The sequence below is a fragment of the Polyodon spathula genome, chromosome 22 (assembly GCF_017654505.1).
Source record: "Polyodon spathula isolate WHYD16114869_AA chromosome 22, ASM1765450v1, whole genome shotgun sequence".
In the NCBI taxonomy this organism is placed as follows: Eukaryota; Metazoa; Chordata; class Actinopteri; order Acipenseriformes; family Polyodontidae; genus Polyodon; species Polyodon spathula.
In genome coordinates this window covers 14,786,755-14,812,820 of record NC_054555.1, presented here as the reverse complement: position 1 = coordinate 14,812,820, position 26,066 = coordinate 14,786,755, and the positions used below count along the sequence as shown (strand labels likewise).

Below are 26,066 nucleotides of genomic sequence, written 5' to 3'. Positions count from 1 at the left end.
TCTCTTCCTTGTCACTCTGTCCCTAATTGAGTTGTTTTCTACTGTTTAATCTTATTCTTTTGGTCAAGCTTTGTGTTCCTCGGAATAAACCAGTGTTTGTTTAGTGAAATTGACGCATTGTGAACACCCTGTTTTACTATCTGTCACCCTTACTGACTTATTTAGTTTTAATTATTTGTCCAGTAGTATCTCCTAAGGGAGGACAGTACAGTTGCCTATCAACTGTGTAGGGTGACTGTTACAACCTGTCGAGAAAATGGGGTGCTGTTATAGGCCAATTCTACTGCTTTGTAGAAATATTGACACAGGGTGTATTTTGACACATTTCAAGAGAATATTAGCATGAATTTGAATTCAAATGTCTTGATTGTTGTCAAGAGGCCCTGAGCTTCAGAAACTGCTTTCAGCTTGCAGTTTGGATCACCACCTGAAATGATTAGATCCAGTGCATTGTGAAGAGCTGTAACACTATACAACTGCACCTGTCTTTCGACTCACCCATCGTGTATCACTGAGCTTCTTCAGAAACTGTACAGCAGTGCCCAATTTTTAATGTTCTTCCTTAAGTATTCTGAGATGTGGCAAACTACCGGTGAGAACTGTACAGAGAGACTGAAACAAAATACAGGGCTTTGAAAATTAAATTGTGGTTTGAACACCAAATTGAAATGTAACAGTTAATTGTTTTACATTATTGTTTGTTTTGGGCTCAGTTTCTAATAGTTCATGCAGCTTTAAATCAGTATGAGATAAATAATTACCAAATGAATATCCTGTCCTGACTTAAAGGTACATAAGGACCTTTTTATTTTATTGTGTTACATGTTCCCATGTGTTGCTACAATTGCTTACGTAAGTATTGTTTACATTTTTTATTTTTTTTTAAATTGACTGCTTTTTTTAAACTTTCCAATTGCATTCACTGCCTCAAGATGGCTTCACATGTACCCGCATGGACTTCTCAGAACTGCATTTCCCATCATCCTCCTGCTCACTGGTAAATCCATCTGTTACATATGTGAGCAGGAGGATGGTGGGAAATATAGTTCTGAGAGGTCCATGTAAGTACATGTGAAGCCATCTTGAGACAGGGAATGCAATTTAAAAGTTTAAAAAAGTGGTCAAAATGTAAAAAAATAAATACATTTAAACAATACACACACCTTACGTAAACAGTTGTAGCAACAAGTGGGAGTATGTAACACAATAAAATAAAAAGGTCCTTATATACCTTTTAATATGCTCACTCATTACCTGGAAAACCCATGAAGTGTGCTAGAGGAAACCTACCTAAGAGGTGCTAACCACACTGGCTGACACTGATAGACAATTTCAGCAGAATGCAGTACTTGAATCCTGTTCTGCAGCTCTTTATACAAGAGCAAACTACTGTTGTACTGTAGTACTGATGAAGATGAAGTGAACTTACGGAACACTCTGAGACCAGGGTTTCCACTGCCATACTCATACACGGGAAGAGCTGGAGGGAAACTTTTTTTTTTTTTGCTGTGAACTATGATTTTCACATCCTATGCTATGATCCCCTGTTAAAAATTCTATTTATTCCCCTTTATTGTTTTTATATTTAATTTTATTTCTTCTAACACTACAAATTGTAGGCCATTTGTGTAGGGGTCATTTTGTGGAACTATTGGTTCATTTCCTTTTTGTATTTCTTATGTTTGATAGGTATATTATTTTATATAATGCTGCATATACACAATATCAACAACAAAAACATTTCACCGATGTGGCACCATTCAAAACCAGGTCCTCCCAAGGCACTAAAGACTTTTTAGCATAGAAAATATGAATACAAACTGTGTATAATTGTGCTGGCTTGCCCCACCTGGTTGGGTAGCCACACACTCCACTACAGGGTTGGGCCCTTTTCAAAGGTGTCTTGATGTTTGACATTTGTACTGCGGCTAGCTGGGCTACGCTGCATACTTTCTCCAGGTTCTACCGTATTACTGTGGTAGATCCTGCCTTGCCTTTTGTAGGCACAAGGGTCCTTGAGTGTATAAGTTCACACCACTAACCTCTGGGTTAGACAGTGTTGTGCATCCCTCATATGCTGCCATTCCTTCTGCCTTGCAGTGGCTTTGGAATACATTACCCATCCCTAATGTAGTGGTGGTTGTCTTTGAATTGAAAGTTAACATTAGGTTACTTACTGTAACCTGGTTCCCTGAAAAAGAAGATGACCACCACCCGTGAGTTGGCTTCGGTTACTCTCACGGGTTCGATGGAAAAAGAGGAGGATCTTCCTGCGAGTGACAGTTTTATTCTCGCGGTAGGCGGGACCGAGTGTGTCATCATAGGAAGGGGCCTTTTGGCAGCTCTGGTATAGAGAGCTCAGTAATACTTACACGAAGGGCAGGAATATCCCATACCTAATGTAGAGGAGGTCGTATTCTCTTTCAGAGAATCAGGGTTACGGTAGTAACCTAATATTTTCTAGATATACAGTACGTTCAGCTTCCTGCGTTGCTCAATACACAAAACCCTTGATTAAAGTAACCTTATACAATTTGTTTTGAATTTAAAACACATTTTCATTGTATTACATGTAAATACTGTTCAGAAACAGCAACAGTTCATACCCAGTGGTCTTTGAAAAAAATGCAACTGTGTTGACGTGGAATCAAGACGAGGCTGAAGTTAGCTTCTTATTCGCTTGTTTCTTATTTGCCGTTTCTAATTCAGACTTTGATCTGTTCCAAACAGAATGATTGGCTTTGTATTTAAGGGGTTAAATAATGTTGAGCTGCTAATTTCTCTGTAAATATTTATAGAGGGGCAGATCCTAAACAATATTAATTCTGAAATGTATTTAGCACATCCCCTGCAGTTTAATTTTCTGTCAGATTCATTCAGTCGTTCATAATAACATAATAAAGGAATTTTGGCCAACTCCTTTATACAGACCTGCTTCAACTCAGTGACATTTGTGTGTTTTCAAACATAAACTGCTTATTTCATGTCCTGCCACAACATCTCAATGGGGTTTAGGTCTGGACTTTGAATAGGCCATTCCAAAACTTTAAATTTCTTGTTCTTCAAACATTCTGATGTCCTTGTGCGTTTCAGATCATTGTCTTGCTGCATGACCCAGCTGCGTTTCAGCTTCAGCTCACGGATTGATGACCTGACATTCTCCTGTAGAATTCTCTGATACAGAGCAGAATTCATGGTTCTTTCAATGATGGCAAGTTGTCCAGGTCCTGATGTAGCAAAGCATCCCCAGGTGCTTTTTGGAAAAATTGAGACAAGCATTCATGTTCTAATTAGCGAGCATTGGTTTCTGCCTTTCTGTTCTGCCATGAATCCCATTTTTGCCCAGTGTCTTTCTGATGGTGGAGTCATGAACACTGACCTTCGCCGAGGCGAGAGAGGTCTGCAGATCTCTGGATGTTCGTCTAGGGTTCTTTGTGAGTTCTTGGACGATTTTACGCCTTGCTCTTGGAAAGATTTTGGTAGGACGGCCACTCCTGGGAAGATTCACTACTGTCTCAAACTTTCTCCATTTGGACAATATAGCTCTGACTGTGGTTTGGTGGAGCCCAAGAGCTAGAAATGGCTTTGTAACCCTTTCAAGACTGGTTAAAGCTAAAGGTACCTATTAGATATTTAGGTATTTAAACTTATGGATGCATCAGTCCATAAAATTGTGTAAAAGTTGTGTATGACATTTATTGCATCACTTATTTATTTTTGATTACACATTTGTGGGGAAGTCCAATGTATGGTGGTCCCATATTGATATTACTCCTCCTACAATTATTTCCACAAACTGGTATGTATTTTAAGAATACAAACCTTTACATTACGAGGGTGTTGTAATATGTTTTTGACGTAGGCGTTTGATGCAGGTGGTTTTTCACCGGAACTGACAATCAGGTATTGCAATGCATGTGTGTCTACCACATATCTGCAAGATATAATTTAATTTATATATCTAAAGTTCACAATGTAAATAAATAGGACTGCACCACAAAATATACAGATATATCCTATTTAATGAATAATATTTAACTGAAATGAGTTATTGTTATTCAGCTCATCTGGCTACTAGGAGATTATTGAATCCAAAACTTTGTCATATCAGGTTTTAAAGGATCCCAGTGATTCAGCATCAATAACATGGCTTGGTAACCCATTCCATACTCACTACCAAACTGACAAACAAATTGAAAAATTTGACATTTCAAAATCTAACATGAAACATGACTATTATGGCTTCCAATAGACTTTTGCAATATCATTTTGTAGTTTTTTGATTACACAGTGTTAAATATCTTTTTTTTTTTTAAATTATATCTCTGTCCTAAAATTCCAGATGATGCAAAACTTGGCCACAGCTGAACATGCAGTCTTTCACTGCAGTGGATATGTTTGCCATGCTAATATTGAACATGCAGTCTTTCACTGCAGTGGATATGTTGACATGTTAATACGTGGCAATATATATTTTAACGGTTAAGCTTGCACATATAATTTGTGTATTATACATTTATAATGGTAATGAGTATGATAGTAAAATGGTGTTTACACTAAAAATGAACATCATTCAATTAACTCAAGGTATTTGATTATATGTCCACTGTTTTAAGCTAAAACAATGTATTTATTTACACCTTGCTTTTAAATTTCATTTTTATTGTTAAATGATCTTTTTTGTTATCCAGATTCTATAACAATGTGCCCATTGTGTTTATACCTAAAATAAAGACCCATTTGGATAAATGCATGTTTTGGTTTGGTTTAGTGTTTTATGTGATGGTACTTTTGTTCCTGTATAAGGGCATACACATTCCCATGTCCTTGGACAGCAAAGTCAAGGGATTCTATTTTAATTATCTAAACATCAGCAGCTCACCTTATAAACCTACCTAACCTAATTGTATATTGTTAAATAATAATAATAATAATAATAATAATAATAATAATAATAATAATAATGACTGGAGTAAATGCTTTCATAGTTTAACCTCTGACTATATCAATGATATAGACCACACACTAAGATTGTAGTAGTGGTGCACAGCTGTTTTGTTATTCTTTCAATCAAATGTCTTTAAAAAAAAAATCCTATTTTTAGTTTGAATAGCAATCAAGAGTAATCACACTGACCATCAGCAATTGTACCATTTGTATGCCAGCAATGCTGTTAAAACAAAACAATATGTTTAGATCATTTGAAAAATGTTAACCAGACAATACGATAAGGCTTTTAGTTTACTAAAATATTTCTAAGCACATCCTGATTGTCTCTGCTGCTTCAAGTGCTCATATCTCATAAACCACACAAGAGGCCATCTTCCTAGTTTCAATGTTACCATCACAATCTAAAGGCACTGTTCACTGCCATTTGCGACCTAAAACGACTTGTGGTTGGGTGATGTAGTCAAGTTTGATCGTTGGTATTTTACAAGAAAATGTACCCTTTAATGGTAGTAATTTTATAATACTGCCCTGGCAAAAGATTCATATGGCAAAAACAATTGAGATGGTGACTTAATATTTACAGGGTTTGATAAAACCAATATGCTAAATGTGTTGAACATGACAATAACATATAGTGGTCATTTTTGCAGTCAAATTGTAATGAATGACCCCCTACTGGCTGAATAGGCACATTGTATGTGTACATAAAAGACATGACTACAAACCCCACTACAGGGATCCCCCTTTAGCAAAACTGTAGCATTTCTGGCTTTAGTACAGCAGGTCAGCAGTTCAATTCCAGACCACAGAGGAGGGAAAAGAAAAAAGCATTATAAAATGTATTAATACTTTGTAACCTGTTTACGCTCAGATTACTAAATACTATATCAAAAAATCTTAAAAGGAGTTGACCTTTTACTTTAAGCACAGTACAGAAACTAGGACCAGAGGGCACAGTTGGAAATGAAGTGGAGATAGACTGAGGACAGAAAGGAGGCACTTCTTCACACAGAGTGGTGAGGAGATGCAATAGCTTACTTAGTCATCTTGCTGTTGCCGAATCACTTGGGTTCTTTAAAACCCACCTTGTCAGCACTTTGAGATCAATCAGCTGCTCAGAACTGGATGGGCGATGGGCTCCTCTTGCTGGTAAACTTTCTTATGTTCTTTCTTATGACATCTAAAACCATACAACTTTTACAGATGAAGTAAGATTACAGATCAATAGCATAGCAACACTGATACTAATTTAACCAACCAATGAGTGTTATATAAAACCAAATAAAAAAAGATATCAAAACAGTTAGCAGTACACACTGCATGAAATAAGATTTTGAAAGAAACGTTCATGGAAAGCTTCATTAAGGTCTATTCAGTCCGAGGAGCCTTTATTTGGGGCACCACTCTGCTAAAGAACATTTTGGGCTGGTTTTACAGACTTTGATTAGCGCCAATCTTGGACTACCCAGTGTAACAATAGGTAGATCTTTGGTAATCAGTTTTAAGACAATTGGATTTCTTCTGAATAAAATGGTGAAGATCTGTCACTTGCTTGACAGTGGTTTTGATGCTTTTAAACTGGATGATGTGTGAGAGATGAGGTTTATGATAATTAATAAAAGGCTGATTATCTCAATAAATTACAAGTAATCTGTTTCCATAGCTGTTGATAGGGTTGCTTTGACTTTTAGAGGTGATGTGTCTACAGTTATTTTTTAATGCCTTAATAATGAAATAAAATCCTGATTGTTAATAATGTTGAATTAATGCACCATGATGTGGCATCGGCAATTTTTAGTTAAATCATCTTTGAAAATGTTACTAAATTTTAATCTTCATGTTTTAACTCACCTGTGGGTATTGTACGATAATCATCTAGGGGACTGTTTTTGTCATATTAAGGTCTGGCAACAACCCATCATTTGTTTATTTAAAAAAAAAAATGATGACATAACTTTTAGCTGAAGTTCCAATACATTGTTTTAATTGCATTTGCTAAGTGGGATGAAAACAGAAGTTCCCCCAGTGGAGGATTCACACATCATTGGTTTCATTAACCACACTGAGCCAAGTTATATGATTAATGACTTTTACCCATTTAGTTGTTAAACTTCCACTGGGGGATGTTTGCATTGTACCTGATCTTTTATTCCATTACAGACAGAAACAATGCAATAGCACCAGCAGTTCTGTGGTCAGCACCTTGTATTTAAACTGCTCTGCAGACTGCAAGCCCAAACTCAGACTCAGCTTTCACACAGAAGGAAGTGACACAACAAAGAGCAATGGTCTGCAGAGTGATTCTTCTTGCACTGCTCACAGTATGCATAGCTTCTGCAGTAGATGGTAAGCACTGATCACTCTTCTACTTTCTCATAGTGCTATTTACAGGTAGGGTATTCTGAAAGAAAATGCATTCAATGCAAAAACTTGAGAGGTGTTTTAATCAGAGAAGAATGCATGCAGACAGGTGTTTGTGATTCTAACTGTAAGCTGCTTGAAGCGTTTTCATGCATGTATGAGACTTCAGATGTATACCTGTTCATATAAACTTATTTAGACTATTTAAAGTGAAGACCTGCTCAATTGAAGGCAGGTCTTCAATCAGCTATTTATTTTGTTAATGAACTGGTATACCCAGTGACACTGAAACAATTTTTAAAGTGGGTGTGCTGAAAGCCAATTAACAAAACTGTAACCCCTGTATATGATGGAAGCCTTACAATGCCAGGGGGTACTACCGCACCCCCAGAACCCCTGGTTCCAGCGCCTTTGGGTATACCAGCTTACTACCATTTTAACAAAGTGTTTTATGATAACGCTTTGTGCAGAGTGTCTCTAATTGTATGTATGATGTGCACCATTATTGCACTCTTAACAATTAATTACATTACATTGTCAATACATGCTGCCAAACTCGATATTGTAATTAAACATGCAGTTGCACTGAAGCTACTACTGTGCTCTTACAGTGCAGGTGTAATGTAAGGCCTTAGTTTTTTTTTTTATATAGTTCATTGTGTGACATGTGTGTATTTGTCAATAAAAGCAGGAATTCAAATATTTTCAGCAGGGAAATACTTTTACTGTACCTTCAGAGTCCAGCTGCTTGGGTTTGCAATAACCTTAAATGTATTTCTTCCCAATGACCTGTGCTGATCATTTCTAAATCTTGAAATTCATAGTTTCAGGGCACAGTGGTTCTCGATGTTTGTGCCGCAATGCACAGGAAGGTTTTCCTGTCAGACGCATAATCAAAGTTGAAATTATTCCTCGGAGCAGCTCCTGTGACAATATTGAGATCATGTAAGTATGGAAATAGTTTTATTTGTTCATTTAGAAATTGTAGTTTGTTACATTCAGGACATTGAAGTACAACAGCCCTTTTTCATACAAGTAATCACTGAAAATTATATTTATTATTTATTATAATATACTTTCTGTGCTAAACAAGTTTTGGAAGGGTCATTTAAACCCTACTAGTGGAAATAATAGCTGTTTACAGATTTGGATCACACAGTGGCAGACTTGTGTCCGTAATTCCTTAGTGATGAACTCAGAGACACACCTTAGGCTTACAGTGCATTTATATAATAGACAGCGTATATAAATTAATGAACTTCTATCAGGTGGCGCTCATTTTAAACTGTCATATGTATTGAGAGCAGAATTATTTTTTCCCCTAAAGCTGGCTCTCAATGTTATCAATAAAACACTTTCCACTAAAAGACAAATCCATGCAATCTAAAATGCATCCTATATAACACTTTATTTAGCATACTGGAAGTTCCTTATTAACTATAGTAATCTGGTGGATTGTTTGAAAACTGATACATGGGTATGGTAAATGAGACTTTTACTGTATCTCTCTACAGTGCTACCTTGAAAAATGGGATTCAAATGTGTTTGAATCCAGAGGCTCCAAGAGTACAAAAAGCCCTCGGCCAGTTGATGGAAAAGTACGTTGCAGTCATTGGTTTTTAAGACTTATTCTTGTTATGCACAGTGCTGGAGAGGAATGCATTACATGTAAATCATTACCGTAATAAAATAGCAATGAGGTAATGGATTACATTTTGTGAAAAAATAAAAAAAGACTACGGTTACTGCATAAAACCAGAAAGCACTTCATCACTACAAGTCAAACTTTGAATGTGCCTTTTATATCTTGCTAAATGTCACGTCAGAGGAGGAAACAAGAGGGTTTGATAGCTTGTTATTTAAAGAATATTTCGAGCTGCAGCCTGACCAAACCAGAAAAAAAATCTCGTAAAATGTAATGTAAACTGTGGCTAAGTAACTATTATAAACATTAGAATTGTTACAAAACTGACACTAAATATAATTATAGTTGTTTTAATATATGAACAAATAATGTTAGTACAGTATGACTTAAGTGATAGTGTTGTTTTATTCTTTCAAAGAATGGTAGAACATAAACAAAATGACAAGGGATTTCTAATTAACCACAGTTCCTTTAACCTGAGAAAGTCAAATTGTTCTTTAAAAGTGTAAATGAAGATCTTTAGAATATATTGTTTGACCCTTTTCTGATTGTTTTACCTGAATTGTGTTTGACAGGAACAACTCCAAACCAACTCCAACTATCTGAAAGTCTTCACTGAGATCCCAATGAAGATTCAATGGAAAAGGCACCTCCCCTTGATTATTACACAGCTACCTTCATTATTTTTTTTAATATTTCTAATATATTTAATTGACGTTAAAAAGAACTGAGTTTATATATATATATAAACACTTTGTTGTGTTTTCTCTGTGTGCACTATAGGCCTATATATTGTAAGCGAAGCTTGCTTATTGCCTTCTAATAAAGTTTTAAAACTGAACATTGTTAGAGATTGTGTATTTTTCTTAATTTAGACACTGCCCTCTACTGGGTAAATGGTGAAAATCATTATAAAATTAAGCATTTTATTTGACAAAAGAAATAGCCTAAAGTAGAGATGTTAAATTTGATTTCAGGAATTTACACAATAAGACAAAGGGTATTTGTATTATCTAATGGGAGTCAGGTAATTCCATGACTAACCTCTTATGGAAAACCTGAATTACATAGTTAACCTGAGAAACAATCAAATTACTAAAACACATATGTATGATGTGTATATGTGACACACACACACACACACACATATATGTAACATATATATATATATATATATATATATATATTATATATATATATCTATATAATATATTATATATATATATATATATATATATTACACACACACACACTACCAAAGAGACAAGTGGCCTTGAACAGAGTTCAGCTAAGAGCAACTACACTAATCCCAGAGTTTAAAGAAATTGGCTTTGAAGACAGGCTGAAAAAACTAATTCTATTTTGCCTAGAACAGAGGCTTTCCACTAGCAGTACTTCTAAGGGTCATAGGGGAGACATGGGACATCTCAAAAATGGAAAAAATGGCAAAGAAAATAATGATCTTGAACTGATTTAACAATATTGTACAGTAGTAGATCTAAACCACTGTGCATAAATATTACATTTCTGTTAAAGGTTCCAGTCTGACTAGTTTGGAAATGATGGGCCACCTGTACGCACGTGTGATTTGGATTGAGACTGTTTGCAGCAATAGCTGCTGGTTGAATTTTTTTTTTTTTTTTTTTTTTTTATGTTTGACAGAGTACATCCAGATCAAAAATTGATACATTTCTTACTTGTAAAAGAAAAACAAAGGAAGAAAACACAAAAGTATCTACAGAAAGTGCAAAGCAAGAAAGTTATACAGAGTTCCTTTGGATAAGTTATGTTGGCTTTAATATCATTGTTAGTTATTATAGTTTTAAGTTAATGTTACTGATGTTGCAAGCATTTTAAAATGGCACATAATTATGCTGAGACAAAGTAAAACGTAAAGTGAAACATTTACAGAGCAGACTATTTTGGATTATTTATAATAAATTAACCTACAACAAAGAATTAGAGGGGACATGATTAAAGTCTTTAAAATCTTAAAAAGGTGTAGACATAGTTAACCTCAACCAATACTTTAAATACAGAACACAAACCTGGACATAGTTGGAAATTAAGTGGATAGATTTTGGACAGGGGAGAAAACACTTCACAGTGGTGAGGGCATGGAATGGGCTACCTAGTCATACTGAGGCAGAATCACTGGGATCCTTTACGGACCCAAATTGTGCGATCAATCAGCTATGAGGAAATGAACGAGCTCAGATAGGCAAAATTGCTTCCTCTCATTTGTACATGATGTTGTTTCATAAATCAGACAACAAACTGTACAATTAAGGCAAACATTGCACTGGTACACCATCAAAGAATGTGCTTATTGTCATCTTTGAGGTGTTTCAATTCCAGGATAGGGATCCTCTTAAGGGGACTGAAAAAGCAACTAGCTGCCCATATTAACTGCAGCACATTTAAATACATCTTTAAAGATCTACCAATAGACAGCTTATGATATAACCAATTCCAGTCCAACATGGTGATTTAGAAGCAACATTTATTAAGGTTTCCACATGTCACCTTGAAGGAGGAAAATAAAGATCCACTACACAAAGGTTGAAACAGATATATAATTTATTGTTCAACCATAAGTAGGAAAATACATAGGTGTAAAAGAAATGAGCTGACCCTAAAAACATAAAACTACTTTTAAAAATAACCAAGAAAACTGTTCAGGATAACAATAGATTGAAAATCCCTTGTTTACCATTAGGACCCTTAAAGTTCCTAATATTTAAAAACAGCTGCCTTTTTTGATGTAACATTCTTTTAAACTTTGCGTGTTTTGCTGGTTTTTCACAAATGGTAAACAAGAGTTGGTCCAGTGCATTACATAGTGGAACATATGTATTCGCCAGCCAGCTAAAGATATGCAATTCTGATCATTTACACTACTATCACTACTTGCAAACAGAAGGCGGCCATCATAGATTACACAAAGTTTAGGAATGGAAATTAGAAACTGCTGTTCAGATGTGCATTTCTGCAAAATTGGACTGGATCAGGGCTGTCAACAACAAAACATCTAAAATGAAGTTATTGCCAAGTTTTCTACTCAAAAAAAAAAAAACAAACAAACACATGGAAAGATGATTTCTAATTTTACAAGCAAAACAAGGACTTTTAGAAATGGAAATCACTACTTCTAAATCTGACCACAGCTATGATTCCTCAAAAAAAATGTACATAAAGATGCAACAGATTCATTGTGTGTAAGTGTGCTACTAAAATAACCTTTTGCACTTGCAGGAATATATAGAGTCCTGGAAAAAGTTTTGTACCATCCCCTGCTGGTTTGTGGTGCTCTGGGGTGGGACATTCCTTTGTAAATATCAAGGTATCTCTGACTAGATACTAGTCTGCTCTTTCACATATGTAAATTACTTAAAAGATCAAGCAGTCACACAAGAGCAGTGGTACCTAAAATGTTATACATTTTCTAGGAATGCTGATAGACTATGGGAGGAAAATGTTGTGCCCCTTCCCCACCCCTTCTTTACTTAACATTTTGGTACTCTGAATGGTTCATTCAAAACATTATGCATTTACCAACCGAGATATTTATTTTTGACTTGGCCCCCAAAATTAGTTTTACAGTGGTAACTACCAAGACAGGTCTATTTTATTGGTCTATATAATTGGTTGGAATATATACCTCCTTGTTATCACTAAAGACAAAAACACAGAAGAATGAGGTGCAGATAAAAAAAAAAAGTAAGGATGACCACATTAGACCCAACCCTTTAATTTGATAGTGAACCCCCCCCCCCCCCCCCCCCCGTTACAAATGCAAACAAACATGAGAAATATCCCACTCAATAACTGATCATATTTTGGGTGAAGCTACTATTGTGGGATGCCTTGCTTATAAAGCTGATATTTAAATAATTGTTTTAAAAAATAAAATTAAAAAGATAATTAGAAACAAAGGAGGAGTCTTAGTGGAACTGTTGGACAGTGAATGCTCCGGCTCCAGTTGCTCATCATGCTTACAACAGTAAATGGTAAGAGTTTAGATTATCACTGCTCTTTAAAGATGGCTATTTCATTATCGGCATCTATCCGGATCAGTTTCCAGATGCAATGTAACCACAAAAAAAAAAAAGTTACTAATAGTGACACCACTTGAAGGGCTGCTTCTACTAAAGCATTAACCATGAATGTGTGGGAAACACTAAACCCAGTAATTTACACCACTAGCTGGGGCTAAAGACATGCAAAACATACTGAAGTAAAGCTAAAGTCTTGACATTTTTTGGTAAAAAATAAAAACACTTTAAAAACAAAGAAAAAAGGGGGGGGGGGGTCATAACCTGACTTACGCCCTGCTAATATAAAAGGTAACCCCAGTGTTAGCAGCATTAAAAATCTATAATTCAGACTGCTAACATCACTAAAGTCGCCAGAATTTGGTTTCACCATTACAACACTATGTAACACAATTTTTGTTCCTGGGTAGTAAGTGTTATTTCCTAATTGCTTATGCCTCAAAAGTATAGAAAATGGCTATTATTCCCCACAAACTTTGCTTTTGTGACCAGGACAGGTCAATTTCAAAATATCACTATTTTCAATGAGAAAACGGGAGCTTTTGTGTCTTTTCGTTCACATAAAGTCACAAATTTAGAAGCGAGTAGTTTTTCGAGATTTACGATTATACTGTAAATTTACAGTATAATCGTAAGTCTCGAAAAACTCACTTCTAAATCTTTTGTAGTCATTTTTGTATTACTTTAGTAAAAATACATGTTAATTTGGATTCATATGTTGTTTTTTTCTGACTTTATGTGAACGAAAAGACACAAAAGCTCCCGTTTTCTCATTGGAAATAGTGATATTTTGAAATTTCACTGTCCTGGTCACAAAAGCAAAGTTTGTGGGGAATAATAGCCATTTTCTATACTTTTGAGGCATAAGCAATTAGGAAATAACACTTACTACCCAGGCACAAAAAAATAAATAAATTTGTTACACAGCGTAATTTATATATATTACACACACACACACATATACATACATACACACACATGTATTAATGTAATAATATATATTATATATATATTATATCTATATATTATATATAATATATATATATATATAGATATTATATATATATATATAATATGTATGACGCGCTCTCTCTTTGGGTGAAATGGTACATTTAGTACTATGTGTAATTGTCATGATACAAATTCTTTCCTTGTGTTTAAGAAAGGGAAAATAAGGTGAGAATGTTTTTTTTGATGCATACATCAGAAAATGTACTTAGTGGTCTACAAAATTTTTTAATGTACTAATTACAAACTGGACATGTTTGCACACCACACAACCAAACACCCAAAACAAACTATCCGTCTGATTTCTCTGTATATATATATATATATACTATATATATATATATTATAGAGACACACACACACTCACATACTGTGTAATTGCAGGTCCCAGACAAGGACTTCAGATCAAAATGTTTCTGTAAAGTTGCTAAAATTCAAATGCAATGAGCATTTGCAATTTATCTTCTTAAAAACTTGAATAGAAATAGTAAGGATTAAATTTTCAGGTGTAGCTGCACAATTGATCTACATTAAGTGCTTGTCAATTGTTCTTCATTCTGTGCAGCAATTCATGGCTGCAATTTGTAATTCATACAAAAATGTACGACTTCCTAGATCAGCGGTTCCCAACCCTGGTCCTGGGGACCCTGTGTCTGCTGGCTTTCATTCAAACTGAGCTCTCAATTACTTAACTAGACCCTTAATTGAACTGATAATTTGCTTAATTATACCTTTGTTTTCAGCTCTTAAAACAGGTCGCAGAGTTTAAATTATAAAATGTTACAGCTTATTTGAAATCTTGCAAATTATCAGTCCAATTAAGGGCCTAGTGAAGTAACTGAGAGCTCAGTTGGAATGAAAACCAGAAGGACACAGGGGGTCCGTCCCCAGGACCAGGGTTGGGAACCACAGTCCTCTAGATCACACTGACCACCATATCCTGTTCTTTTTTGATTCCCTGCCTGCAGATGAAACAAAACAAGCTAGACCAGGCTATAGCTCATTGAGAATGCCTCCCCTTTTAAAAAACAAAAACACCTTGTACAGAAAGCACCGCAACAGCTAAACTAGAAGATTTTTACACTTGGCTTAATGTTAATATGCTACAGATGGCACCATACAAATAGAATATATAGAAATGGCCCAGCTTAACAGAAAAGCACGGTTTGGTCACTATGAATATAAAAATGATCTTTAATAGTTGCATGGGTGATAGTCTGTTGGGGGTGGTTACACTGTTGCAAAACTAAATTTTAAAAGCCCAACCAAAGAATGATAAGATCAAAGCACACAATGAATGACAAAAAGCTATCACATAATTAATGTTCCTTAATGAAAAACAGATTCAAAAGCACTATGCAAAAGAGATGAAAACAGTGCCAAGGACCGGCAGGTGTAAAATTTCATTTGCAGTTCTCTACCTGATCAATATGGTATTCAAAGAATCCATGAGGACAGAAATGCCACAGCTTATACAAAAGTCTTCATAAAATCTTCACAAACGTGTACAGTATTTTTAAAAAAAAAATCTGAGAAGAGGTTGTACAGGTGTTCTCTGCTTACACAGGCAGTGCTGTTTGAGAACGAGAGGCACATTTATTTATTTATTTATTTTTTACAATTATTTATTTACTTTTTTTAAAAAGAGTGGTCCTATCAAATTGTATTTCTTCCCTCCGTCAGTTTGTTTTGCAGACAGGTCAAAAATCAAACTTAATCTTCTTAACAGCCATTAAGAGGATAGGTCAGAAAAAAAATACTGTGTACCACAACACAGGGCATTCAATGTCATGATTTTCCCCCCATGAGACCAAACAGAGAATGCAGAAAAGCAAGTTCAAGAACTGAAATAGGGGGAGGGAATATACAAAAACAGCAGCTGCATAATTATAGGGCTTGAAAGCTGTTTTAAGACTAGACAAAGTGGATTTGAAAAAAGCTTTTCTAGAAATTAATTTAAAAAGCAATGTTCTCAAAATAAAATGTGGTACATACGGGCAATTGAACCCAGAACAGTGCAAATATTAGCAGAGAACACTTGTTAACGTCTTTACAAGCCGGTCATTTTCTTTTAATAACAAATGAAACAGATAAAAAAATGTAGCCTTAGTTTACAATACAATCATTTTTCCAAATTTTAATGTTTTTTTTTTTTTTTTTTAAAGTACAAAAATGCCATTAATATTGTCTTTTGTGGTTCATATACAATCATTAAAAGGCTAAATCCAAATTCTATTTTACAAACACTGTAAAAACCTTGGGAGTGAAGTATGTAAAGAATTGTTTAAAGATTGTTACTACTGGCCTCAAAACAGCAGTGCTACAGATTTCATATTTCAAATCTATACTCCGAGGCTTAAAACTGTATTGTTGTATGGAACAAGGTGGTAAAACGGCAGGAAACCAAAAGGTGGGTGCTAAAAAAAAAAAAAAATTTTAAAAAAACCAACCCAACCTTTCAGCTCATTAACAGTATATAAAGTACTAAGGGGCTCATAACTATGTTGTGCTGAATAGCACACAAACTTTTTAAAACAGATGAAAAAAATAAATAGAAAAAAAAAATCCCTGTTGGCCATACCTCACTCCTCTATATTTTGATTTTACAAGTTAGTTTACAAGATCATTCAGGGGATACCATGCCCTCTGAAAGGTTAGCAACTACCTCCTGCCAGGAAGATGGATTCCATTGACAGGAGGCAGATAGGGCAGTATAAGCTCCAGTTGTGCAAAAAGGGAGAAGTGGTCAGAAGGGATGTGCGGGTGCGGACAACCACTGATATTGTTCTCAATAAGCCAGTGAGGATCCAATGGCCCGAGGATGCCCAATACATTAAGCAGAGGCTTGGAGTAAAAGATGTAGTCAATAACACCCTAGAACAAAATAAAATAAAATTATTTCTTAAATATTGCAATTTACATTACCATTATTTTATAAATGCTTTATCCAAGAAGTTTCACTTATGTGCAATACACCAGGGTGCAATATTTACAAATGAAGAGGCCATTCAGCACATTAATGCTTGTCCAGCTCTGTAGCTCATTGATCAAAACGGGTGTTAAATTGTTCAAGCATAACTTAAAATCAATCCACACTCATTAGAATATCCCAACAAAGAATATTGATACTTTAGTGCTAGGTTTCCATCTGCACCATAAAACCAATAAAACTTAAGAGCTACAGGCTTTTCTACCTGCAGTCAGATGCAATTCACCTAGAAGTTAAAATAAAAAATGAAAATATTGTTGATGTAACAGTCATTATCTGAAGCCCACAGTCCAAACTGGGCTCTATCAAATCATTTTGACTTTGTTCTGTTGTTGATTAAGCCATGCTGTTTGAGTTACTTTCAAAATCAGTCCAGGTGATAGATGGAAACATTGCATAACCACATATTAAAACATACTTCAATCTGAATCTGTATCTGCAAACTAAGGTGTTACAGTCAGTTTTGGATAACTTTTTCTGAGAACGACAGAACATATTTCACCCTGGTGTTCACTTCATGCACTTCTTGTTGATGAAAACCAGTCTCCCAAAATGAAGGCAAGCAACTAACATTTTCCGATTATTCATTAAACAAAATGAGTACAATATTAGGCAATGTGCCACATCAACACTCACCTTGAAGTCGAAAGTGTAGTTAGTGTAAGGCATAAGGCCATTCTCATAAGCACTCTTCAGCTTAAAGCCATGAGTTATCCTTCCATTTGAAGTTCCATTCTTCCCATTGCAGTTGAAGTTGGTCAGACTGTCACTATACCGCTTGTCTTTAAAATCCTTGTGAGTTGTGTCAACCCCTCCAGTGCTCAGGTATTCCACAACACCTGAAATAAAAAACAAGAGATAAATGACCCTTCTTCCTTATAAATATGGAGCAGCAAACTTGTGGATATCCATAAATTCAACAGCTTTCAGTAGTAATGCCGTTTATCTCAAGGATTTGCCATCTTGCAGTAAATATGAACAATCCAAGGAAGTATGTCTGCTCCTTGCAGGCCAATCAATTATCACCAGCAAATCAGGCGCGAGAGTTGTGTAGACCTGCCTCTTCTGCTGCATTTTTGCACTTTAATGAAAATGCATCTCTGATTAGTTTAACTGGATCCATCGAACAATGATGAATGTCAATTTTATATAAGAAATGCCAAGAGTTCTCAATCTTGATTTGCAAAGAACTCCTAGACTTAATTATTTACATCACCTGTGAAATAGTAAATTAAAGAGAAACAACCTACTAAAGATTGTATAAATACCAGTTCTTACCAGAGTCAGGCAAGGAGTTGAGATCAGCACAAAGTACAAGTGGAATGGCGTTTGCTTCCCCGGAAACTGATGACAATTTTAGACTGCGAGAAGCCTTGTCAATAATGTTTTTGACCTCAGACAGGAACATCATGGTCTGAACCAACTTGACATCGGGGTATTCTGGATCCCAATGCATGTGTGCATTAGCCACAAGGATTAACTGCTTTTCCATACTGTGAAGGGACTTCCCAGCTAGTGTGAAAAACACAACATTATTCTATTCAGATCACATTTAAAAAAACATGGCACGCCATGCACGCTATAAGAAACTAAAATAATTCAGTGGTCTCCCAGTTTAAACACAGATCACTGCAACAATAATCCCTTACAAAGACGTTGCCAACAACAAAAATTAGTGTTAGAGTCTCCCTCCTCCTCCTCTAAAAACTCTGCTCCCTGATTTGTTGACCACAGAGCGTCATCACTTCAAAATAATGCAACTGGTGTTCAGTTTCCTTGGTTGTCTTCATAGCAGCAACAAAGACATCTGTGGAAAGGCTAACTGGCAGGGTAAAGGAGGGTGTCATTACACTCTGTCTGATCAGTTCAGTTTCCATAATTAGGGTTATCAGATGAAGGATCTGTAATATCTCTGCCAATCAGGAATTACAGGAGAGAACTGAGCACCAATAACACTGCACAGGTAAACACAAGCACGTAACCATAACCAGGCTTTCATTCTACTTCTCTGGCAAGTTTAAAATCTCTCTCTCTCTGACGTTACACAACAGTAACGATAGTGATATTATTCATTTCAATTAGCTATGTTATGTCACATGTTCTCTCTACACCTATTTTAGTCATTTTTCATTTGATTAGGGTTAGCTATTGTACAATCACATATAATGCGTGTCCTAGTGGCACTTCTGAGGCAGATTGATATACCATGACGAGATCTATGGCTTGGACACTTCAGGGTGAGCGTTGTGCATCGTCTTGTGCCTCACACCCCATCCGAGATGTACTGTTATCCCATCACAACTGCAGGATTGCCCAACTTAACACCAGAAGTTTAAGTGAGACTTACACGACATTTCCATGAGTTCTTTCCGCAGCTCTAACAATGCTGCCACACCAATGTTGTCCTTTGTCATCACTCTGTTCAACATGGCTTCTGAACCCTCAGAGTTTGCCATGGCCAGCTGGTTGAACTCAACAGTGTGTTTTTGGATCAAGTTAAATCTGTAAAAGCAGTCATTCATTCAGTTTAATACACAGTTATGTTTGATTTGCAGTGAAATAAAAAAGCAGATTTTTAAAAATGAGGGAGTTTGTATCAAAGGTTAAAAAAAATAAAACACTGTAGATACCAAAGAACTGTGTTTGCAGAATCCCATATTCAATTTTAAACAGCTTTAAAAATGTATTAATTACCCTACAGAAATACAAAATAGACACAGGGCACTTACTTATCTGACTTATAAAATATTGCACACCCATCCACATGCTTCCTATCGGACTCGGACATTGTCCTGGCTCGGGATTTTGGACTGAAGAACCCATCATAGCCTTGCTCTTTGAGCTCCACCAGAAAATAGGTGAAGAACTGCTCCGTTTCAACTTCCTGTAAAAACATAGTATTTTAATTGGATATGGGTGTTATTTGGAACCACAAGGCACCTCCAGATTTTCCGTAAGTGGTATCTAGGACTTATTATTTATTTGCAATGCAACAGTAATCAAAAGTGACAGATCTGCATCAAGTTGTCAGAAAACAACAATGTGGCTGTGAAACATTTCATATTGGAACTTGAGAATCAAATAATATAGTTGTAGGGATGGGCAAGTGTAGTCGAATACATGATTACACGAAAATAAAACTATTCGAACAGCATATTATATATTCGAGTACACGAAAAAAGCCTTATACATTAGCTACTAGTAGAAGCAAACACTATTAAATAAGACACATTTTTTAAAGTGGTTGTTCTAAGCAGGTTTGTCGCTAACAGTTAAGTGAACAATTAATGATTTTACAAGCTTTTTACCTGAAGACTTATGATGTCTGCATTACAGCTCAAAATTTCCTGCATTATTGATTTCTTTCTGTACTCCCAGTTCAGTGCCCACGATGGACAGTAGCCATACAACTGTCGGGTAGCATATTTGTCACAAAGTACATTGTAACACATTACAGAAAACAGGGCTGAAAGGAAAAAAAAAAAAAAAAGACTTAAGCACCAAAATAAATGACAGGAATTTGGCAAGACTTTTGAACAGAAGCAGGCTGAGTTTCAGACCATCTGTTATTTAGATCTAGGGCTGTGCCAAATGATTATTTTGCCATCTAATATTCTAGCGATTAATACATCAAATAATCTATTTGGAATGCAGAACTTCCTTTTTATTTAATTACCTTTAATATCAGTATTACACCAGCGATGTCAAACAGTAAAATGGCAAGTATCCTTTTTATATACTTTTAGTAAGATCTTAATTATTTGCGTTGCCTAGCAATAACATGCTTCAAAAGCAAACCAACAATGCTATATGCTCATTATATACTCATCAATACAGAATTTTGTTCTTGGACCATGCAATTAAGCACTACAGCAATAACTCTGAAAAACTTAATATAATTAATATAAATGTGTACAAAAAAAAGTGTTTTTTTAATCTGTTCTAGGTAGCTTTAGCAAAATGCCTGTAATGTAAATGAATGAAATCATCACTAATTTAAAATCAAAATGTAGAACCAAGAAAACAAAAACCACAAGAACAAAAAGAATGTTGTGTATAAAATATCGGATAGTGTTTATAATCTGCTTTTTGCTACAGAACTAAACCTAAAAAAAAGTTAAGTCACAGATGTCCAGTTGCACTAAACACTCAGGTGTGGAGGTAGCAGAGTGCAGAGATATCGTAACTATCATGTTTCTTTTATGTTCAAAGTTATATACTGGTAACGTAAAGAACTTTTTGTAAACATGGTTTTGCATTAAAAAAAAATAAAACAAAAAGATCCCATTGACAGCCACGAATATTGTTACTGAAGTAGAACACCTGCACCTCTTGCCTCCCCTATGTAACCAGATGGTTTGTGTGTTATTGCTCTTGCTGTGCCATTAACAAGACATGTTCATAGTTCTTGACGCACACCCGATTGCATTGCAAATGAAAATTGTATGTGATCTAACTCAAGCTTCTGAATCACTAAGCTATGAGCATCACTTGCTAATTAGAAAATGAACAGAAAAGCCTTGCTGCTTTAATACCTGCAGCTCGTGTTCGGTCAGGTTCTTGCAACACAATCCATGACCTTGAAGGTGGCTGCTCTGTTGGTACTGTTGGAACAGAAGAAAGGGATGGATGCTTAAACCGGGTTATTTTTTTATTTAATGCATTTGAATAGTACAATATGTATCTTTCCGTGTACTATTACCACATGAAAAAGACACACACTTCTTTTCGCGGTACCAGCCAAGTTATCAAGCAAGTAATTCAGTAGCCTTCGCGTTCCATCTGGTTCCTGGTATAGGTTCAAGACTTCTTGTGCAAGTGGGTTTCCTGGAGATTCAAAAATGTAGGAATATGTTAAATATAACAACATTGTGTCACTGTACAGTTTAGTGTGTGCAGGGTAAGTTGGAACAACATAATTAAATAATTCTAGCAAATGTACAGATCCCTGGTTTAGAAATAGTTGAAGGGGAAATTAAGTGGATCCATTTAATAATTAAAAGGATTAACTGAAATAGTTTATTTTCAAAGCTCTTCCGTAAATACAAAAAAAGTAAAACATGTGATTATAAAGAAATTACCCAATTTTTAAAAAGTGCACTGCATCAATAAATGTCAGCAATACAGCCCTTTAGCTAGGTTCTGCTGCTACCATGTGGGAAACAAAGAAAAAGGGACACACACTCATCCACAACTACTAAAAACTCACCAGTTCTGAATTTAGAAATATTAACTCAATGACAAACGTTTCAACTAGACATGTTTTCATATTTTCATTGAAGACACGAAATACTTTATTATATATATTTTTTTTAGTTTTTCTAAACAATACAAATTCCCTGCAGACAATCAGATTAACATGTTTAATTGGGGGTCAAATCAGAGGGACTGAGGAACAATACTTATTTTGCCTAAATTAATTAATCTGTAAAATGGCTTGGGAAGGACTCTAAGCCAGGCAGCCCCTCTACACAGAGATTCATTTGGCAGTCTGATTCTAGGTGTGTGATATTTAGGAGATAAAACAGAAAAAAAAACAGCCTACCTTTCAACCCCAGTGTTTGCAACTGAAACAGTTTTCCCAGCTCAAAAGGTAGAACCCGTAACAGGTTGTTATTTACAAGCAGTTCCCTTTAAAAGGAACAAATACAAAGAGTACGTCAGTAATTAACATATGATACAGTATGCATTACAGGTGTAGTTACTGTGAAAATTTACCACAGGTACATTTCATGTCATAACTAAACCCCACTTAGTTATCAATTAACTCTATAGCTCTGTTTTCAAGGCAGAGGGGTCTTAATTGATCTAAACACTGGCTGATATAAATACTACCAATGTTAAATATTAAACTGGGATAAAACCCAAGATTTACAAAAATACATTAAGACACTCAAACTGATAGATTTTTCAGGATCTCAAGTGTTCCCTATAATAATTAAAAACATGATGGAATTTAGTTCTATCTATTACTGTAGATCAGTTGAATAGACCCCAAAAGTCTGACAAATATCAGCATTAAGAAATAAAAATTTAAAGTAACTTGATGAAAATGAAACAAGGTTAATCAAATTTAGACAAGATGTGCTCTAATAAATGCAGCTGTAACTGCAAAAAGGTTACATGATCTTAATATGGCAGCCACATTAGTGCAGACGTCAACACATTAAACATGCAGGTTTATAAAACCCTGAAAAATACAAAGTCACTAGCAATTAATGGTTTTGTAGATATGTCTTATATTACACCCACACTCAAACTTGACCTATAAAGTCACAGAACACGTGTGTACCGAGAATGAAGGCAGCATCTCCAAGTGTACCTATCCCCACAACACCAAAAGGTCACATGACCACAAAGGCAGCCACCTTACATCACAGGTCAAAAAAGTGTGTTAGATGTCGCCAAAGAAATTTCCATAACACTAAAAATCGGAGGTTTATGAGATTAGCAGAAGTGGGGATGTGGCAGTTTTGCTTTTACAGGCTCTCATGAGGGGGATGCTAAAAAAAAATCCTTTAAATCGTGACGACAAATTCTTACAAGTCAATTCTATTACCGATTATTTGAAAATAATCCCTATCACTATTACAGATTAATGATTAATCTAATAACATCATTATTGTAGTTCGGGGGGGGGGGGGGGGGGGGGGGGGGGTTGGGGGTTGGAAGTTAAGGGTTCCCAAAGACTACTTTTTTTTTTTTTTTTTTTTGTATTTCAAACTACAATAAAAAAACTTAAGTTTTTTCAACAGCACTTTCAAACCTGCGAAACATACAGTATGTATTATATTGAAGTCACTGCTAAAGCAGCATAACCAATACATAAACTATACCACTTAACAGAAACCATTTTTTAAATAAAGAAAACCAGTATACACACAATCTGACAAATTTGTAGGTCACTATAAAAAAAATTCAACTAACAATGACCTGCTAAGGTGGAAAGAACTAACTACAAAAAATGACCACGGGTCAACAAGACTTTTTCAAGTTTAGTTTCTTAAAGCAAGTTCTCGTGGAAGGATAGTGGCTCAAGCACAGTTTCTTGTGCAAGATTCTTCCCTTCTGAGGACCACACTCTTTCACTGGGAATAGCTGTTGCTGGAATGAACAGGGACTGTGCTGCTTTGGCCAGCTTAGTGAGTCCTGCTCCGTTTTCTTGCCACCAAGTCAGTGAATTGCTATGACGAAGTAGCTGGCTCGTGCAGGAACTGGATCAGACCTTTGAACTTTTGTTTCTTTTCCGTTTTCTTAATGCTTCTTCAAAGCCTGCTCAAACAGCATTGACACTTGTGTGTGTCCTTGTGTAGATTTTCACTGCGAGCTGCTTCCTTCACACCAGTGTTACTGTGTAGTAGTACACTTCTGCTGTATGATAAACAGGTTTTATTTTGCAAGTAGTTCCCCAGGAGATCCATGGCTTTGACTAATGTATTCTTTTTGTGGTCCAGTTTGTTCTGATTTTCATACAGGTTCTGTGCATTCTTATGGCTTTATGAATAATGACTCGCTAGATCTCGTCCAATCTGCAGATCGTTGCTGAGCCCTGGAATGTTTTTTCACAGCATTATTGATTGCTAATTGCAGCATGTCCAAAACACGGAATTGCAGGCCCTAGATTTTGAATCCTTTTCACAGCAGGCTGAATATTGCGTGCATAGTCATTTACACTGAACAGTTTTATTTTCGATCAGAGTCATGTCCAGATCCTCATCCCACTTTGTCAAGATGTTGTCAACAGTGTGTGTTTCATGAAAATAAGGTGTATCCAGAAAATAATGTTTCATTTTGAAATCTTCAGTGAGATAATGCACTGTGGAGAGAAATAAATTAATGATTTGCTCTTGATGACCAGATCTGACTGGTCATTCCCAAGGCAAGGAGGGCTGTCATTGTGTATTGTTTGTGTCTGCTGTTCTGCAAATATAATCACGGAAGACAGTACCCTCAGTTCCCTGCCTAGACTGTCCCTCAGCTACTGACATAAGCACTCTTGGTCTCAACTGCCTGAAATCTTTTCTTAAGCTCTTTTGCATCCCCTAACACTCTAGGGTTGATAATGCTGCAAAACAGAAAAAAAAGAACATTAATACATGGCTGGTAGTTTATTAACTCATTCAATATAACAGAATACAAGAATGGCAAACAAATTATTATAAAAAAATATACTGAAATTAATAATTTCAAATATTGTAATATTTTGTTTCAGGTTGCAATTCTTGCATTACATTTAATTTAATAATGAGTCATTATTAAATTAAGAATAACACAATAGGAAATGAACGCATTTGTTTATTATTAATTTTTATTTTTTTAAACCTGATGATTCACTGACTAAAACTAAAATGAGAAACTGATTCAATAACAGATACACACATACAAGTGAAAGTCCCAGTAAAACAATACAATAACTTTGGGTAGCTCACTTATAAAATCATATTTATCAAAATCCATGAACCTTCTGTTCCAAGGGTGATTGATCTGACATGGACTGACCCTATATTAATATAATTTAATATCCACTGCTTTTCCTTTGCAGAACAAAAACGTCAGTAATAAGGTTACTGATAAAAGAAAATAGTTTATTTATGAACTTACAGTATTTAAAACTCACGCACCTTTTCTCAGACAATTATTTATAACAAACAGTTCTGACACTATGCTACACTGCCTGTATGTTTTTGTTCGTGATGCCGTTTTGTATGCATTATGGGAGCTTTAACAGGAGGGCGGGTTCGAGGTTCCCTTGGACTACAGATCCCAGAGTGAGAGCAGCTTCAGTGGTTGCCTGAAGCAAACCGCTGGAATCAAAAGTGGCAGGAATGCAAAAGTAACATATGAGTCACCATAAAGACAACTTGAAGTTTTAATAAAATCAATCTAAATTGGGCAGTTTATTGATCACTCAATTGAAAATTAACCATATTTTTAGATTTAAATTGTTTCACTACTTTAAATTCCAGGATACTAGTTGAATACACTTTATAGCTAATATAAAAAATAAATGTGGAAAATATAATATTTTTCTATATATATATATTTTATATATATATAT

The 26,066-nt window shown here is 35.4% G+C and overlaps 2 protein-coding genes across 4 annotated transcripts in view; one reads left to right on the top strand and one right to left on the bottom strand.

Annotated features, from left to right (window-relative positions):
• Positions 1–7,128: 7,128 nt before the first annotated feature.
• Positions 7,129–9,877, top strand: LOC121296833 (alveolar macrophage chemotactic factor-like). Its single transcript, XM_041222669.1, has 4 exons — positions 7,129–7,296; positions 8,136–8,256; positions 8,826–8,909; positions 9,532–9,877. The coding sequence occupies exons 1-4, from the start codon at positions 7,236–7,238 to the stop codon at positions 9,560–9,562; spliced, it is 297 nt and encodes a 98-aa protein (XP_041078603.1). The 5' UTR covers positions 7,129–7,235; the 3' UTR covers positions 9,563–9,877.
• Positions 9,878–15,195: 5,318 nt separating this feature from the next.
• Positions 15,196–26,066, bottom strand: part of cnot6a (CCR4-NOT transcription complex, subunit 6a) — a 46,891-nt gene continuing 36,020 nt past the window's right edge. For all 3 annotated transcript variants that reach the window (XM_041223145.1, XM_041223143.1, XM_041223146.1), the window contains 9 exons: positions 22,554–22,639; positions 21,731–21,835; positions 21,544–21,612; positions 20,317–20,474; positions 19,738–19,892; positions 19,356–19,510; positions 18,287–18,520; positions 17,645–17,847; positions 15,196–16,893 (listed from right to left, as the gene is read on the bottom strand). In XM_041223145.1, the coding sequence (XP_041079079.1) occupies positions 16,681–16,893; positions 17,645–17,847; positions 18,287–18,520; positions 19,356–19,510; positions 19,738–19,892; positions 20,317–20,474; positions 21,544–21,612; positions 21,731–21,835; positions 22,554–22,639 (1,378 nt within the window). In that variant the 3' untranslated portion in view covers positions 15,196–16,680. The remainder of the gene's footprint in view (positions 16,894–17,644; positions 17,848–18,286; positions 18,521–19,355; positions 19,511–19,737; positions 19,893–20,316; positions 20,475–21,543; positions 21,613–21,730; positions 21,836–22,553; positions 22,640–26,066) is intronic.

What these genes read in the sequence shown, in the direction of transcription:
- LOC121296833 (XM_041222669.1), top strand. Translation starts at nt 7,236, where the DNA reads ATGGTCTGCAGAGTGATTCTTCTTGCACTGCTCACAGTATGCATAGCT. An exon ending in TGTGACAATATTGAGATCAT is followed by an intron (nt 8,257 to 8,825) that starts GTAAGTATGGAA and finishes ATCTCTCTACAG; the next exon opens with TGCTACCTTGAAAAATGGGA. An exon ending in CTCGGCCAGTTGATGGAAAA is followed by an intron (nt 8,910 to 9,531) that starts GTACGTTGCAGT and finishes TGTGTTTGACAG; the next exon opens with GAACAACTCCAAACCAACTC.